At 36.8% G+C, this 16,615-nt stretch overlaps 1 protein-coding gene across 1 annotated transcript in view; it reads right to left on the bottom strand.

Annotated features, from left to right (window-relative positions):
* The window catches only part of PIP4P2 (phosphatidylinositol-4,5-bisphosphate 4-phosphatase 2), a 59,330-nt gene that overhangs the window by 5,219 nt on the left and 37,496 nt on the right, over nt 1–16,615 (bottom strand). The window contains exon 6 of the mRNA XM_045998048.1: nt 11,116–11,168. Coding sequence (XP_045854004.1) covers nt 11,116–11,168 — 53 coding nt within the window. The remainder of the gene's footprint in view (nt 1–11,115; nt 11,169–16,615) is intronic.

Below are 16,615 nucleotides of genomic sequence, written 5' to 3'. Positions count from 1 at the left end.
CTGAGGGGAGGGGTAGGGGGTAGGTACGACATGCAGGTGGATGTCATTCCAGCAGGGGGAGCTATAACATCCTGATGGAGGTAGTCTGCTCCTGACCCTTTACAAAGCTCCTTCATATGATACACATTTTAGTGAGTTCATAGATTGTCTTAAAACCATGGTTCACAGAGTGTGCCAATAACTGAGAAAATTCTTGGTTCTTTAAAAATTTTTAAACTACACCCACTAGGAATCTTGCAAACAGTTAGTGGGGTGAAAACCGTGACAGCAGTTTCAGCTCTGACTTGGCACAAAGATGCTACTGTCACTGAGGATTCTAGCCTGTGGTTTTTAAAATTCATTTTAAATAACATCTTCTGATAATGAGTTTTTATTCACAAAATCTATGTAATATAAGGCAATTCTAATACAGTAAAAATTATCAACATTTCCCTTCCAGGTTTGTACTTTCTTCTGCCTTGTGTAGGAAATTCTTTCCTACCTGTTATAAAAATATTTTTTAAATCTTCTAAAAATATTAATTTTACCTTTTCATATTTATGTCTTGATCCACAAAGGCACAGTCCTTATTATTCTCAATTTTTATTTTACTTATTTTGAAGTCATATTATGTAGTGCACACAAATCCAGAATTTATGTGGTTTTTTAAAAAATTCACTCATTCATTCATTCATTCATTTTAAAGTAAGTTTTCATTCATTATTTTAAAGTAAGCTCCATGTTCAGAGTAGATCTTGAACTCATGACCCTGAGGTCACATGTTCTATTGACTGAGCCAGCCAGGCATCCCCAGAGTTTATGTTTTTGATGAAGTGACCATAATAATAACTCTTTTTACTCTAAAACATATGAGATACTTAAGGTACCTGCTAAAATGCTATAAGACATCCAGAATACAGTGGCTTAAACAGTTTATTTCATGGGTAACCTGGGTGGCTCAGTCGGTTTAGCATCTGCCTTCTGCTAAGGTCTAATTCCAGGGTCCTGGGGTCAAGCCCCTCATCAGGATCCCTGCTCCACATGGAGCCTGCTTCTCCCTCTCCCTCTGCCTGCCGTTCCCCCTGCCTGTGATCTCTTTCCTCTCTCTTTCTCTCTCTGTCAAATAAATAAAAATTTTTAAAAAGTTTATTTCTCTTGCATATGAGAATTCAAAGGTAAATGTACAGCTTAGGGTCGGTAGACTGCTCTGTTCTGTGATTAACTGCTATTGCCAGACAACACGGGTGATAAGTCTCCCGCTGCAGATGCCTTTTCCAGCCAAATGGAAGAGGGGAGAGAAAATTAAGAGAAGTTTTGCCTTGTGGTGCCTGGGTGGCTCAGTGGGTTAAAGAAAAGTTTTGCCTTAACTGAAACACATGATTACAACCTTCCTTAAGAGAGGCTTGAAAATGTGGTTAGCTCAGTGGCCAGTCAGACTCTGAAAAGTTCTTCTGGTACAAGGAAGAAGAGGAGAGCGGTCTGCTCGGTTAGTGTTTGTATGGGAACTTTCCTTTGGTGAAGGTTTTATGATTTGATCTTTCTTCCGTTTTTTACTCTCATTCTATGCTCTCGTATTTCATGAGTTTATTCTTCAAACTGCACAAAGACGGACCTCAGTCTAGTCTGATAATTTGTAGCAAGTCTTGCTGACAGTTTCTAATTACATTATTCTGAAAGCTGATATATATATTGATTATTTCTGCTCTTATATTCACTTTCTATAGTTTCTGTATTTCCTATGATTTTCCACCCTCTTTTCTGGACTTCCTGTGGATTGACTATAATTCTTTTAATTTCCATTTTTTACCTACTATTTAGAAAGTTTTACAATTTATTTGTACTAATTTAGCAGTGATGTGTAAAATTTAACATACATAACATTTAAAATCTAAAATTGTAAATCTACCCTCCCAATAAAAACAGGAATTTTAGAAAGCTTTAACTTCAAATATTCTGCTCCCATCTTATATGTTCTTGTTCTGTGATATTTCAATTCTGTTATATTTTTATTTCTCCAAATTCACTGGCATTAACATTATCATTACTGTTATTTTTGCTATTTTTATACAATGATCCTGATGACTGTTTACAAGTTACAAGATTACTTTTTATTCTTGCCTTGTAGAAATTTCTTCTGGGATATTTTTCTATTTTCCCTAAATTCATCCTTTGGTAGTTTCTTTGGTAAGGGTATTAAGATGGTAAATGTTCTTGACTTGTTGCTGTTGCTGTTTGTGGTTCATTGGTCTGCATTTGAAAACACTTTTATTCTGCCTTCGTTATTCTACTATGGCTTAGATTGGTCTATAATACCAGTTTGACAGTTAATTTTTCTTAATACTTTTAAGTATTTTTAAATTTATCTTTTGGGTTCCACTGTTGCTGTTAAGATGTTTGTTGACAGAACTGTTATCTTTTTTTATAGTTAAAAAATCTGTTTTGGGGAGGCTGGCTGGTTCAGTCAGTGGAGCTTGTGACTCTTGGTGCCTGGGTCTTGAGTTTGAGCCCCACTATGAGAGTGGAAATTACTTAAAAAAATTTTTCTTTTAGAAAAAAATCCATCTTTTCTCTCTCTGCTTTTGGTATCTTCTCTTTATCTTAGGTTTCCTGCAATTACACTACAATGCACTTGCTTATTTTGTACGGATTTTACTGCTCTTTTTGAATCTAAGGGTTTGTATCTTTCATAGATCTGAAAATCCTCAGGGATTAACTCTTCAAAATGGCCCATCTCATTCTTTGTTTTTGCCTTCTAGATCAGATGTATTTCAGCTGCTCTCATACATATTTGTCTCAACACTACTCACCTGTGTGCCCCTGATGGATTCTGGGTAATTTACCTACCTCTCTTTTCTAATCCACAACTTCAATTTTCAGCTTCATCTGCTGCTTTACCCGTCCATTGCACTGCAATTTCTGTGAGTTTTATTGTTGCTTTTAAAATCTATCTGGTTATTGTTTTTGCTAAGTAAATGTGTTATTTTGAGACAACTGCAGATTCATGAATAATACAGAGAGATCTCATTTTTTTTATGCAATTTCTCCAATGGTAACAACATCTGGCAAACTCTACAGTACAGTATTATAACCAGGATATTGGCAATGATACAATCCACTGATAGTCAGATTTCCTGCTTTATTTATACTCATTTGTGTGTGTGTGTATTTAATTCTACACAATCTTATCATATGTGTAGGTTTAAGTATCCATCAGCACAGTCAAGATACAGAACAGTTCCAACACTATAAGGATGCTTTTATAACCACACCTACGTCCCTCCCACCTGCCTCCCTCTGCACCCACCACATTATCACTAATCTTTTCTCTACTTCTAAAATTTCACCATTTCAAAATGTTACATAAATGGGATCCTACTGTAGGCAACCTCATGGCACTTTTTTTTTTTTTCACTCAGCCTACATTCATCCAAACTGTTGCATATGTCAATAACTCATTCCTTTCATTGCAGAGGTAGTATTTCAAGGTATGGAAGTACCCTAGTTTGTTTAACCATTCACTCATGGAAGAACATTTGGGTTATTTCCAATTTGGGTCTATTAAGAATAAAGTTGCTATGAAAATTTGTATACAGTTTCTTGTGTGTGCTTGGTCACTTTTTTAAAATTTAAATTCCATTAGCTAACATATCGTACATAATTAGTTTCAGATGTAGCATTCAATAATTCATCAGTTGCGTATAACACCCAGTGCTTCTCACATCATGATCCCTCTTTTTTTTTTTAAGATTTTATTTTATTTATTTGACAGAGAGAGAGATCACAAGTAGGCAGAGAGGCAGGCAGAGAGAGAGGAGGAAGCAGGCTCCCTGCGGAGCAGAGAGCCCGACACGGGGCTCGATCTCAGGACCCTGAGATCATGACCTGAGCCGAAGGCAGGGGCTTAATCCACTGAACCACCCAGGCACCCCATCATGATCCCTCTTTAATGCCCATCACCCAACTGTCCCATCTGCCCACCGACCTCTCCTTCCTCAATCCTCAGTTTGTTTCCCAGAATCAAGAGTGTCTAGTTTTATCTTTTTTCTCATTTCTATTTTTTAAAAATATTTTATACATGGCTATAGCATATTCCGTATCTCATAATTATATCTGAAGTCCTTGGGAATCTAATTATACCATTTGTTTCTGGTGCTGATTCTGCTTGTAGTACCTTGTTTCCTCATGTGGTTGGTAATTTTTGTTGAGAATTTATTTTGGCAGTTCTTAATATAAAAAATTCGTAAGAATGGTTTGGGGTGGCTTCATCACAGAGAATTTTCATTTGCTTTTCCCAGGCTCTCTAGAATGATACAAACCCTAAACCACTTTATTTTATTTTTTTTTTTAAGATTTTATTTATTTGACAGAAATCACAAGAGAGGCAGGCAGAGAGAGAGGAAGGGAAGCAGGCTCTCCGCTGAGCAGAGAGCCCGATGCGGGACTCAATCCCAGGACCCTGAGATCATGACCTGAGCCGAAGGCAGCGGTTTAACCCACTGAGCCACCCAGGCGCCCTAACCCTAAACCACTTTAAATTGCTTTCAGAGACTGGCTTTTCCTAGACCATATACATGAAGTAAAATATAAGGTTCAAACTCAGTGTTCGTATAAAATCTCTATAATATTCCTTTTCTGGTGGTTTTTTCCATCCACTCTTTTCATGAAGAACAGCCTTAAGGACTTTTTCTGGGGGTGAGGGGATAGTGTTCCCACTCTCAACCTTCTGCAAGTCCAAGGTCTTCCTCTCATTCTTCATCTGAACATTGAAACCCAAGGGTCTGGATCACCAGTATTAGTAAACATTCTCAGGATATTTGAAATGACAGTCATAATTGTCCTTGCCTCTTTATTTCAGGTTCTTGGGTATTTTCTTAACTTTCACATGAACTGAACTATGCATTTAAAAAGATGTTCATTAGCGTTAACTAGTCTTTCATTTTATTGGATGTAAAAGTCAAGAGCATTTAATATATAAAATACAGATAGTAAATCTTCCAGGAGGAAAAGATCATCCAATACTTCCCAAACATCTAACAATTCACTCTTCAAATTATTAACGTTTCCTTTCACAATACTCCCCTATTAACCCCGGGCCTTATAAAGGACTTCTGGAAAAAGATGTTGCCGAGCAATGTTACCTATAGCACAACTTTCGATGAGGTAGCTAGGGAATGTTTTATTAGAGGCAGCTTAAAGGCAGGATAAGATGTGAATAAATGAGAAAGTAAGTAAGTAACCTTAGCAGATAACAGTGACATTGTTCAGGTATGAAAAACATAAGAATTTTGGTCAAGAATCACGCACCAGAATAACCCTTCTTTCAGAGAAGGTTTCTGTAGGTGAGTAGTAGAATACTGGAAGCAAGGGCTGTATGAGCTCACTTGTGAAGTTAAGTAGGGGTTTTCCAGGAATGAGAAAGGGACCAGTCGGGTCATCCCAGCCTAGTAGGGTGAGATTTAGAGACAGAGACAAGAAACTGTACTGTGTATTTGTGGAAGTAGGATTTGTTGAGGATGGCACAGAGTGAGTTGTGTATAAAGGTCAAAGAAAACATAATACAGATATCACTAGAGAGATTAGGCAAATACCTAAGCTTGGAGGGTTGTATATACTTTGTTAAGAAGTTTGGAATTCCATTTCGGATTTTAGGCATGGGCCTATAATAGTCCATATGGTGCATTTATGTCAGTAAGAATATATCCTTCCTAGGGATACTTTATATGCCACATTTATAGACAAACCTAGAATAACAATGAAAATAGCACCTTGTTGTGCAGTATTCAACCTGCACAACTGTACAGCATGACCATGAATTTTGGAGCTACTAAAAGATTTGGAGCCAGACAGTTTAAAATCATATTTGTATCCAGGGCCATTACTCTAATAAATGGAAAAGAGAAGAGCAAGGCTGAAGGCCAAGAGATAAATTAGGAACCCATTACAACAGTCCTGGAGAGGAATCCCAAATGTATAAACTAAAGTAGGAATAGTGAGACTAAAAGAACAGAATTGAAATGTCAAGAGACAGAACTGATAGGACTTGTTTCCATTTGGATACGGGGAATAAAGATACATTCAGATTTCTGGCTTGGTCAGCTGGGCAGATGACGTAACATTCACCAGTATAATATATTCATCAACACACAAGGGAGGCACCTGGGTAGCTCAGTGGGTTAAAGCCTCTGCCTTCGGCTTGGGTCATGATCCCAGGGTCCTGGGATTGAGCCCCACGTTGGGCTCTCTGCTCCGCAGGGAGCCTACTTCCTCCCCTCTCTCTTTCTGCCTGCCTCTCTGCCTACTTGTGATCTCTGTCTGTCAAATAAATAAAATCTTTAAAAAAAAAATACACAAGGAAGATTAGTCGGCAGAGTGTAAGGAAGATGGATATGTGGGTTCGAAGTGCCTATGGACACCCAGGTTGAAATAACAACAGGGAAAATAGTGAAAACAGATTGCATATTTATATCTGAAGAGATTTGGGGTGATTTAGTGGCATATTGGTCGAGATTTAATGGCATATATATGACAGAGGAAACTATGAGAAAACCAAGATCTAGTGTGGTCAAGTTGCAACCCTGAAGAATTGCAATATTTAACTACTTGGAAGAGAAAGTGAAGTCAACAAAGGAAATAGCAAAGGAATGTTCTCAGACGTGGGAAGAAAGCAGGAGAAAGTGGTACCTAGAAACCAAGAAAAGAACAAATTTTTTTTTAGCATTTTTTATTTTTTTATAAACATATAATGTATTTTTATCCCCAGGGGCACAGGTCTGTGAATTGTCAGGTTTACACACTTCACAGCACTCACCATAACACATACCCTCCCCAATGCCCATAACCCCACCCCCCTCTGAAAAGAACAAATTTTAAGGCAAAAACGAGGATGATCAACAGAACCAAATACTTACTACAGAGTATACAAGCAGAATCAGAGGAATGATCAGAACAATTAGAATCTGCAACTGGGATGTGAATTTTGTCAAAGCAAATTCCTCATCCCCTAGTGGGACTGATGGCTAATTGCACTTCACTGAAGACAGAATGGGGGCCATGATCAAGCGAAGGGATAAGCACTGAAGGGGAGAGAACTGCCTCCCTCTGAGAAGAGAAAATGAAGTACGCATAGATACAGCTAGTGGATAGACAGGCAGTGTGAAGACAAAGGAGTTCATGGATAGCCTCAGTCCTATCAGGAGAGGGAAGGCAAGTCATCTGCTGAGGGTGAGTGAGTAATGTAGAAGGGGTGGGAGTTTAAGAAGAACAGTAAATTTCTAGAGATACTTGCTTAGGAGAATGGGAGAGGGAGCTAATCAGAGACACTTCAAAATGGAGTATCAAGCAAGGGTTTCACTGTGTAAAGCTATACATTTGGAAAGAGATAACCAATACAGAATTGTTTTCAGATGTCAGTTATCTTGGTAATGGAAGGGAGAAGCAGTGGCCATACTGATCCAAGAGTGGTGGTCTGAAGAGTAGATGGATATGAATTTCAAGGGATGAAGACTTAGTCTAGCAAACCGAGAGTCTCTTTATATCTAATATGTTCAAATTGAATTTAGCATCTGTCTGCCAGACATAGTACTTCTAAATGCTATCTTAGTGAACAGTTCTATAGCCTCTCAGATGTAAAGTCATCCTCTACCCCCAATCTCTCTCACACCTTCACATTCAATCCTATCTATTCTGTTTCCTTAACATCACATCTACACTTTGATTCCACTGTACCTCAGCACCGATAGTTCCTTCTACAAGGAACCATCCTGCATTCTTTTTTTGCATATTCCCACTCATCTTTAATAACTTACTTCATATACCACCTCCCAACCGGAAGCCTTCTCTCAAGTTGTCTTTCCCTCCAATCTGGGTTAGAGGGTCTTGAAAGCAGAAAATGATAGGTGAACCTCTTTCAAAGGATTTAAAACTTTATTCTAGTTGACTCTTCTCTTCCTTATATCCATAAGAATCAATTCCCTGAAGGCAAGGTTACACCTTTTATTTTAAGCACCCAGTACCTAGCACAGGACTATTTACTCAATTCATAAATAATTATAAAAGAAAGCACTAACCACCAAAATAAAAGAAAGTAAGAGCCCACTATTGTTTAAAATGTCAGGAGACGACCCACAAAGGAGTATGTCAGTGATACGGAGAAATGATAGCCAATAATAACTATCATGGATTAAACCACCATCTTTACCAGTCTTAGGTCTTTATAATAATACAGTCCAAGTACTACTTCAGAACACTAGAACTACAACTTCCCTTCTGCAGTGGCCACAAGCCACCCAGCTCACTGAAAGAGCAACCTCACCTTTAGCTCCAATGGCCCCAGTGAGAAAGACTGATAGGAAAAAAAATGCTTTTTGGTCTCTGGAGCCACTGGGGGAAGCTTTCCTACACATGTTTTGGGATGGTTTCATAGTAATGATTTAGTAACCCCTTGAACATAAACATAGCTTTAGGATATTTTATACTTGTGTTTAAAGAAATAAAATTCATGGGTGGGCAGGGTTAAGCATCTGACTCTTACTTTCCAGCTCATGATCTTAGGGTCATGGGATCAAGCTCCACTTCCGGCTCCATGCTCAGTGGGAAGTCTGCTTAGGATTCTCTTTCCCTCTCTCAGTCTCTCCCCCTGCACTCGCATTCTTTCTCTCACTCTCTCAAATAAATCTATTAAGAAAATTTAAAAAAATAAAAGAAGTAAGATTCCTTAGAATCTTATCTCAACAGATGACTCATCATTTTATTATGAAGAAGAACATTCAAAGGGAAAACAAATGTAGATATAAGCCATGAGTTTCATGTGATAACCGTATCTTTAGTCAAGTAAGTAAGAGATGCCCTGAATCCTCCCATGTTTAGCATGTGATTCCAATTCCATAAACATACCTTTAAGAATGATTGTAAGCAGACTTATTCCATGTGCATTTCTATGCAAGTTGTTCCTTAAGTAACTGATATAAATTCTTAACATTAATATACTGTCTTGTGATATTTTAACCAATTATAGACTATCTAGACATTCAACACTTATTATTAGTAAAACATTGTCACTGTTCTAAAACAATGACGCAAGCAAATCATGTAAGCAAAATCCTTAACCTCTCTAACAGTTCCTCATCTGTAAAATGAGGGTCATAATTCCTGCATTCCAGGATTGCTGGAAGGATTCCAGCTAATACATCTCTGTAGAGAAAGGAACCATCACTGTGCTTAGCATACAATCTACTAATCACAGGAACTTTCTGCTATTTCCCATGGAATTTTTATTTATTTATTTACTTATTTTACATTTTTTAAGTTTTGTTTTGTTTTTTGTTTTTTTTTTTTAGACAGGGAGAGAGAGCACGCACTAGCATGTACATGCATGCAGAGGAAGGGGCAGAGGGAGAGGCAGCAAAGCCCAAGCCCACTCCGTGCTGAGCAGGGCCTCATATGGGGTTTGATCTCACAACCCCTGAGATCACGACCTGAGCTGAAACTGAAAGTCAGATGCTTAATGGACTGAGCCACGCAGGCGCCCTTTCCATAGAATTTTTATCCCAATTTAATATTCTTAGTGAAGGTAATTGCCATTTATTTTTTTTCATTTTTGTGAAAATATAGATAACACAGAAATATTTATCATTCACATACATATTCACATACTTATGTGGGGGAGTGTCTCTCATGTATCTATTTTTCTGTATATTATTTGGGGTTATCCACTTTGCTTCTCCATACAGACTTGTACTGAATTCAACAAGGTTAAGAATTCAGTTGGTTAATTTCACAAATAAATTAAAAGGAAAAATGTCTGTTCCTCTGAAGCTAGAAATATGCTGTAAAGAAGTTACTCTTATAGGGCTAGATTCAGTTGGAATTAGATCTAGCAGAGATAAAAGGAGAGATTTTGTTACATATACTCTACTCGGATACTTTTCAATTCTTTTCTCCTAGAGATCATTCTTAGGATTTCCTCAAAATAGGTAAGGTGTTTATATCATACTAAGGACCACACCAATTAAATTATGAACTCATATTTTCAGTTTTTAAAAGTTGAACTTCAAAACACTGCAGTTAAATTTCCTTAGCTCAAGTTACATTTCACACATATAAGTGGAGAACAATAATCGCTAAATTAAAATTTTATCAACATAAATACTGTGCAGAAAGAGTTAATAGATAGCAGGCCTGAGATAGCTACCCTTAGAAAGGCCCGCTTTCAGGATTGACCTTGGCTGGCATCTGTGAACTTAAATAAAATGTTCCCACAATTACCTACCTGATACGAGTGGCCACAATCTCTAATGAGCTTCTCCAGTACATAATTTTCACCTGTGTTGTAACAATTCCCTGGTGGAGGAATTAAGCCCTCCTGCGTGACTCTATAGGAGATGATTTGATTCTTGGAAACTAGCACCTGGTGTCTTCCAGACATTGTCCCATGTGCCCTTTTTTTTTTTTTTTTTCTGATTTTGCTTTGTATAATAGATCATAGCTATGAGTACAAATAAATACTAATTCCGATTAAACCTCCTAGAAAATCACAGAATCCTGGGGTGATCTGGGAACCCCCCAACAGAGCTGCCATAAAATATCTTTAATCAAAATATCTCCTATTTTTCCCACATTTATATTGCCTTTTGTTAATTGCCTTAGGTACACTACTTGGGAATAGAGAAAAATATACTGAATAGTTAAGACAGGCAAATAATTATATACACTTTGCTATCAGAGAATAATCTCACTGGACAGGACATGAAAAAAGTTAACAACTATCTAATTACAAACCTCCAAACATTTGGTATTTCTCCTAGATTACAGCCCATCTTTTAAATATAAATTTTAGATTATTTGCATAGATTATAACCTCTTAGGACATTTATAAATCCTCACCAGGTTACTGGTAATTTTAGTAATTTTTTCTTAGAAATTGATTTCCCTTTGGAGAGTGATAGTCAAACCCAATCATTTTCATTTCAAAATGGAATATATTAATCAGTTTAAAGATATCTTTTTTTTTAGTTTTGGGAAGCATAAACATATTAAACATGTATTCATGTCTTCAAATCAAAATCTACCAAAGTGAGAATTCTGCTCTTTAAACTGTTAGTATCTCCCAGTAGCATTTCCAATGGTAGAGAAACTTACATTTTTTTGCAGTGTGGGCATTTTGCCAGAGTGTTGAACCTCAGTTCCATCCACTGTAAATAAAAAGATTGAAAAGAAAAACAACTGAAAAGTATCCAATCTGATAAGACATTTCTTTTAGTTCAAATGTTACCAGGGATCACAGCAGAAGTAACCCCCTTCTCATGGTTATAGGAGCTTTTCCCCTCAACACTTCTTCCACTCCCTTAAAATAAAGTTTGGGATTCTCCTCTGCAACAGTTCCCATGACTTGCCCAAGCTTCTGACGCAATCTAGGTTGGCTCTATTAATGAAATCCGAACGTACTGCTGTAATTACTGTCATTTCTTCTAGTCTTAGGTCTCAGTTCATTCCCAAGGAAGGAAATGTATTTCATGGACTTTTGAAAACATTTTGCCTTTAAATCTTGAGCACTAAGTGTGCCTGGGTTGTTCAGTCAGGTAAGCATCTACCTTAGGCTTAGGTCATGATCCCAGGGACCTGGGATGGAGCCCAGAGTTGGGCCCTCTGCTCAGCAGGGCATCTGCTTCTCCCACTCCCTCTGCCCCTACCCTCCACCCCTGCTTGTCTCTGTCTCTCACATGCTCTCTCTATTGCAAATAAATAAAATCTTCTTTAAAAAAACCTTGAGGACTAGCCTTTGAAATATATGGATATTTAAATTCATTACTAAAATACAGCTATTTATAATCTAATTACATGGGAAACCCACAAAGTAAATAAACTAAACAAATGAGATATGGAGAGAACGCAAGTCAGGCAGGTCTCTCTGTTCTGTCCTTGCTTATTCTATGTAACAAAAAGATACTCCTAGGATGCAAATTTTTTCCCTGTGAATGTAGGTGATAGAATGAACTATCTTCCTTGTAATTGAGATACTTGAAATGGTTTACTGGTAGTGGGTTAAAGTCTGAAAGAATATGCAATATAAATTTAAAGTATATCTTAACCACAAAATGTATATTTAAAAGTGCCTTTTTCATCTTCCATTTTGCTTGCTTTTCTATATTCCTTCTTGCAAAGGGTCTATTTCCTTTATAGCTTTGGGAGAATTCCGTTAAGTACTTCAGTTTTATCACCAAAACAACTTTTCTTTTATTAAAATTAACTTTTATTTATTTTGATTTGGAATCACTTCACTCTCTTTCCGTAACTTTCCAATTTTAGGCATAGTAGGGTTTCAATAAATTACACATATCCAAATGTTTTCCATACAATAGAGATAACTTTCAGAAAGTATTTAATGTATACTTTTTTTTTAATTTTTAAAAATTGTTTAAAAAAACCCAAATCTGGGTTTTCCTAGACTTCTCTTTCTTTACTTTCATTTGAAACCTCAAAGAAAGTTAGTTATGCTGCAAATGCTTTCTCAGAGTAGGTACATAGAATCTCAAGATAAATGAAACTTTACATGAATGTTCACTCTCTTTTCAAAATGATTATTTTTCAACATCTGAGAATGCCAAACCAAGGCTACATTTTTTGTTCAAGCACCAGTAAATCTTTCTTTCATACTCACTTTGTAACAAGTTAACTTATTGCAAAACTTATTCTTAATAGTAAAAATGCCAGAATTAATGTGCTAAACAAAGATTTCTAGAGTTCTACAGAATATTAAGTGAAGAATCCAGAAATCTTACTGGGAATTTTTTTTTTTTTTTTTTGGAGAGAGAGAACATGGGGGAGGGACGGGAAGAGAGAAAATCTTAAGCAGGCTCCATGCCAGCAGCACTACTCTGAGATCATGACCTGAGCTGAAATCAAGAGCTGGATGCTTAACCACCTGAGCCACCCAGGAACCCCTTTTTTATGTTATTGTAATTCATTTTAGGACAGTTGCTGAACTTATAAAGTCATTTCAAATTTTATTTATAAATAACAAATTTAGGTTGCTCATAGTTAAAAGAACCAAAGTCGTTAAGGAGGCAGTTATGAAACCCTTGAGCAAAGAGGAACTCAAAATCCAAGCTTGAAGCCTATTATGTTGGCACAGGAATTTCAGAATTTTTAATGGCAACCTAAGGAGATGATTTAGTCCAGTATTACCATTTAATAGTGCTCTTCATTTCAGCATAGATTATGCACGGCAAATTGAATTATAACTGAAAAACAGTTAAGACTTTATTATGTAATTAGTAAATTATACAGCCAGCAACCTAACACATTGGGTTTTGTTATCTCCAAGTACTCACTTAAATGCAGCAAACTAAGAAAAGCACCTATTATTAGAAATAACTTTGTCATACTCTATTCAAGTGATTGCAAATACCTGTGCTTGTGAAATGAAGTTGACTTACTACTGTTCTTTTCTCTAAAGCGCAGCCTCTTCACTCTTAGAATTTTATTGCCATAACTTCAACAGGGGAAAAAAAACAAAATTATCTATTTTCTATCAGGAAGATTAAGGGCAACTTCTCTAAAACACCATCATTTATAGTGGGGGGTCATCCAATTATTTGACTTATTTCTAACCATTCTATGTAACAGATAAACTTAGTTTCCCCAAGATATATTTTTTTAAATCAATCTTAGAAGGCCATAAGAAAGTTATATTGCTAAAAATGGATCCTTTGATAGTATCTTACTGGATTTTATTTCTTGATGGACACAATAGATGATTGGTGCCATTGCTTTGAATTATTCACTTTAAAACTTTTGTTAGTCTCTGCAATGACACCAAGCCATATGCCCTGGGTCCAAATAAGGAAAATCTGACCGTGACTGAAGGTTCTACCCAGGCTCACTTGAGAGCAAAGTTTGAATCATCATCCGTGATTCAGGTACATACTGTAGATTGTCTTTATTGGGGGCGTGACAACCTCCCAGTCAGATACTTGTTGACAAAGCATCTGGACCTGCCTTTCATCAGCAAGAGAGAACACCTGCCCCCAAATTAAACTCCACTGTTCAGTGTCTTAAGAAACTTCATTTTTCATGCAGGGCTAGCTAAAAACTACATATTCCCTTTATTTCTTTTCTAAGCAATATTCCTCAAAACATTATTCTGGAGGTGCCTGGGTGGCTCAGTGGGTTAAAGCCTCTACCTTCGGCTCAGGTCATGATCCCAGGGTCCTGGGATCGAGTCCCGCATCGGGCTCTCTGCTCAGCAGGGAGCCTGCTTTCCCTCTCTCTCTGCCTGCCGCTCTGTCTACTTGTGATCTCTGTCTGTCAAATAAATAAATAAAATCTTTAAAAACAACAACACTATTCTGACTAGATGATGTCCTCAAAATAGTTTAGAGGTGAAAAATGTTTGTAGGGGAGCCTGAGTGGCTCAGTCAGTTGAGCATCCGACTCTTGGTTTTGGCTCAGGTCCTGGTCTCCAGGTCTTAAGATTGAGTCCCACTGCATCAGTTTCTTTTCTGCGCTCAGCAGGGAGTCTGCTTGGAAATTCTCTCCCTCTGCCCCTCCCCGCTCCCAACATAAATAAATAAACCTTTTGAAAAAATGTTTGTAAATACTACATTAAAACTCTTCTCAGATAGTAAAACTAACACATTCTAAACATGCTAAAGAATACACCTGTAAAAAAATTGTGTTTAGTTTTTTATTTATCCTAGCATGGAACTTTTTATTCACATAGCACCTATTATTATCCTATAAAATGAGTGTTCTATTGATTGTACTTTGGAAAATAACTTTTCTAAACATCCCCGATGGTTCTAGCCAGGCTGTGAAATAGAATGTGAGCAGTATAAATTCATACTAAATTTAACTTCAGCACTATAACACTGATATATTAGATGATATTATAAACAGAAGGTTGTTGAGGAGACAGTCTATTATATTGTTCTTTTATCTTAATCCATGGAAATAATTCTCTTTCTGGTCACAGTATTCCATTAAACCCTCTCCTATGCGATCTTTTTAAAAAAAAATCATGAATACCTTTTTATGGATCATGTTTTCCTCTTTTCACTGACTCTAGAACACTCACAGCTAAAATCCAGACTAATTTTAACAACTGCACAGGATTAAATATTATGCATATTTATATTCTTAAATACAACTTAGCCTGGTTTTTTTTCTGCCCTGGTTTTCCACTGTTCCTGATTCTTTCATATTTCCTTTCCAATGTCACTGATTTTCATAACTTGTCTCAATTGTTTCTAGGCCTCCTAAGGCAAGGCTGAAACAAGGTAGAGAAAAAGTAAGCGAATCCCACTAGTTAAAAGCTTGAAGGACAAAGAACATACTACAGAGGATATAAGACTTTGCGATCAGCATACTAATAAGGATAAGGCAAAATTCTTGAGTCAGAATTAAGAGATTTGCGGTCTATTTATTCTTTATGACACTGAATATGAGACTGAATGAATAGGTCTCATTAATCTGAAACTCTCAAAAGTAATAGCCACTCCAGAGGCATGTAATGTGTTCCCCTAAGCACCAAAAACTTCGTTTTCTAGAAATTTTTAAAATCATCTTTAAATACCATGTATTAATTCAAAACAGGCTTTCCTGCTAAAGAATTAAAGATTTTAGACATATTTACTGTGCTAATAGGCTAATATGATTCACCTGCCTGCACTAAATATTAAGTAAATGGGAGCTATTTTTAGAAGTTATTCTCTGGATTTCACATTACTTTAGTAATTTTCTCCTAGGGTGAAAGAACTAAACACATAAACTGCTTTTTGAAGTAATAAAAACCATGTCACATACATTATCTTTTAACCTCTCCATTTGGATCATTCTCTAGAATTTACTGCAGATGATTTTAAAAAATTAAATTTGAACTTTTTAATGTCTTTTTGATTTTCCTTTTTTTTTTTTAAGATTTTATTTATTTATTTGACAGACAGAGATCATGAGTAGGCAGAGAGGCACGCAGAGAGAGAGAGGGAGAAGCAGGCTTCCTGCTGAGCAGAGAGCCCTATGTGGGGCTTGATCCCAGGACTCTGGGATCATGACCTGAGCCAAAAGCAGCGGCTTTAACCCACTGAGCCACCCAGGCGCCCTTGATTTTCCTTTTTTTCCTCATTCCCTTTTCTACCCTATTGTCAGTATGTCAATTCTCTCTGAAAAGCTGGATGCTATTTCCAACAATCATCTTCACTTTTCTGGATAATAAAAGGCCAAACATCTAGTCTTGTTCCTCTTTAGGGTTACCCTGATGCAATCCTTTCTAAATAGCACTCATATATACAGAATTAACTATAAAGCTCCACTAAGCTTTCTGTTACTCTTAGGATAATGTCACTTCCTCTAGGCTAGTAATTTCGTGTGTGCATTCAGAACAGTTATTTCCCACTGTAGTCAACACATTCCATGTAATTGTTGCTTTAATTGTTTTTGTTCTTCAATTAGATTAGAAAACTCCATGAAGACAGGAAATGCGCCATCCTGTTTCCCCAGCATGTAGCCCAGTGCCTGATATGCACTCAGTATATGCTTTTGAACATATGAAATCAGCTCATTTAGATTGTGGCTATAAGATTATCCATGGCAAGGATTTAAAATATAAACTATAATTGAGCAAAATGCCAATATAATTACG

Source organism: Meles meles, chromosome 1, assembly GCF_922984935.1.
Source record: "Meles meles chromosome 1, mMelMel3.1 paternal haplotype, whole genome shotgun sequence".
Lineage (NCBI taxonomy): Eukaryota > Metazoa > Chordata > Mammalia > Carnivora > Mustelidae > Meles > Meles meles.
Note: the sequence above shows the minus strand (reverse complement) of the source record. Positions and strands in the feature narration are given on the sequence as shown.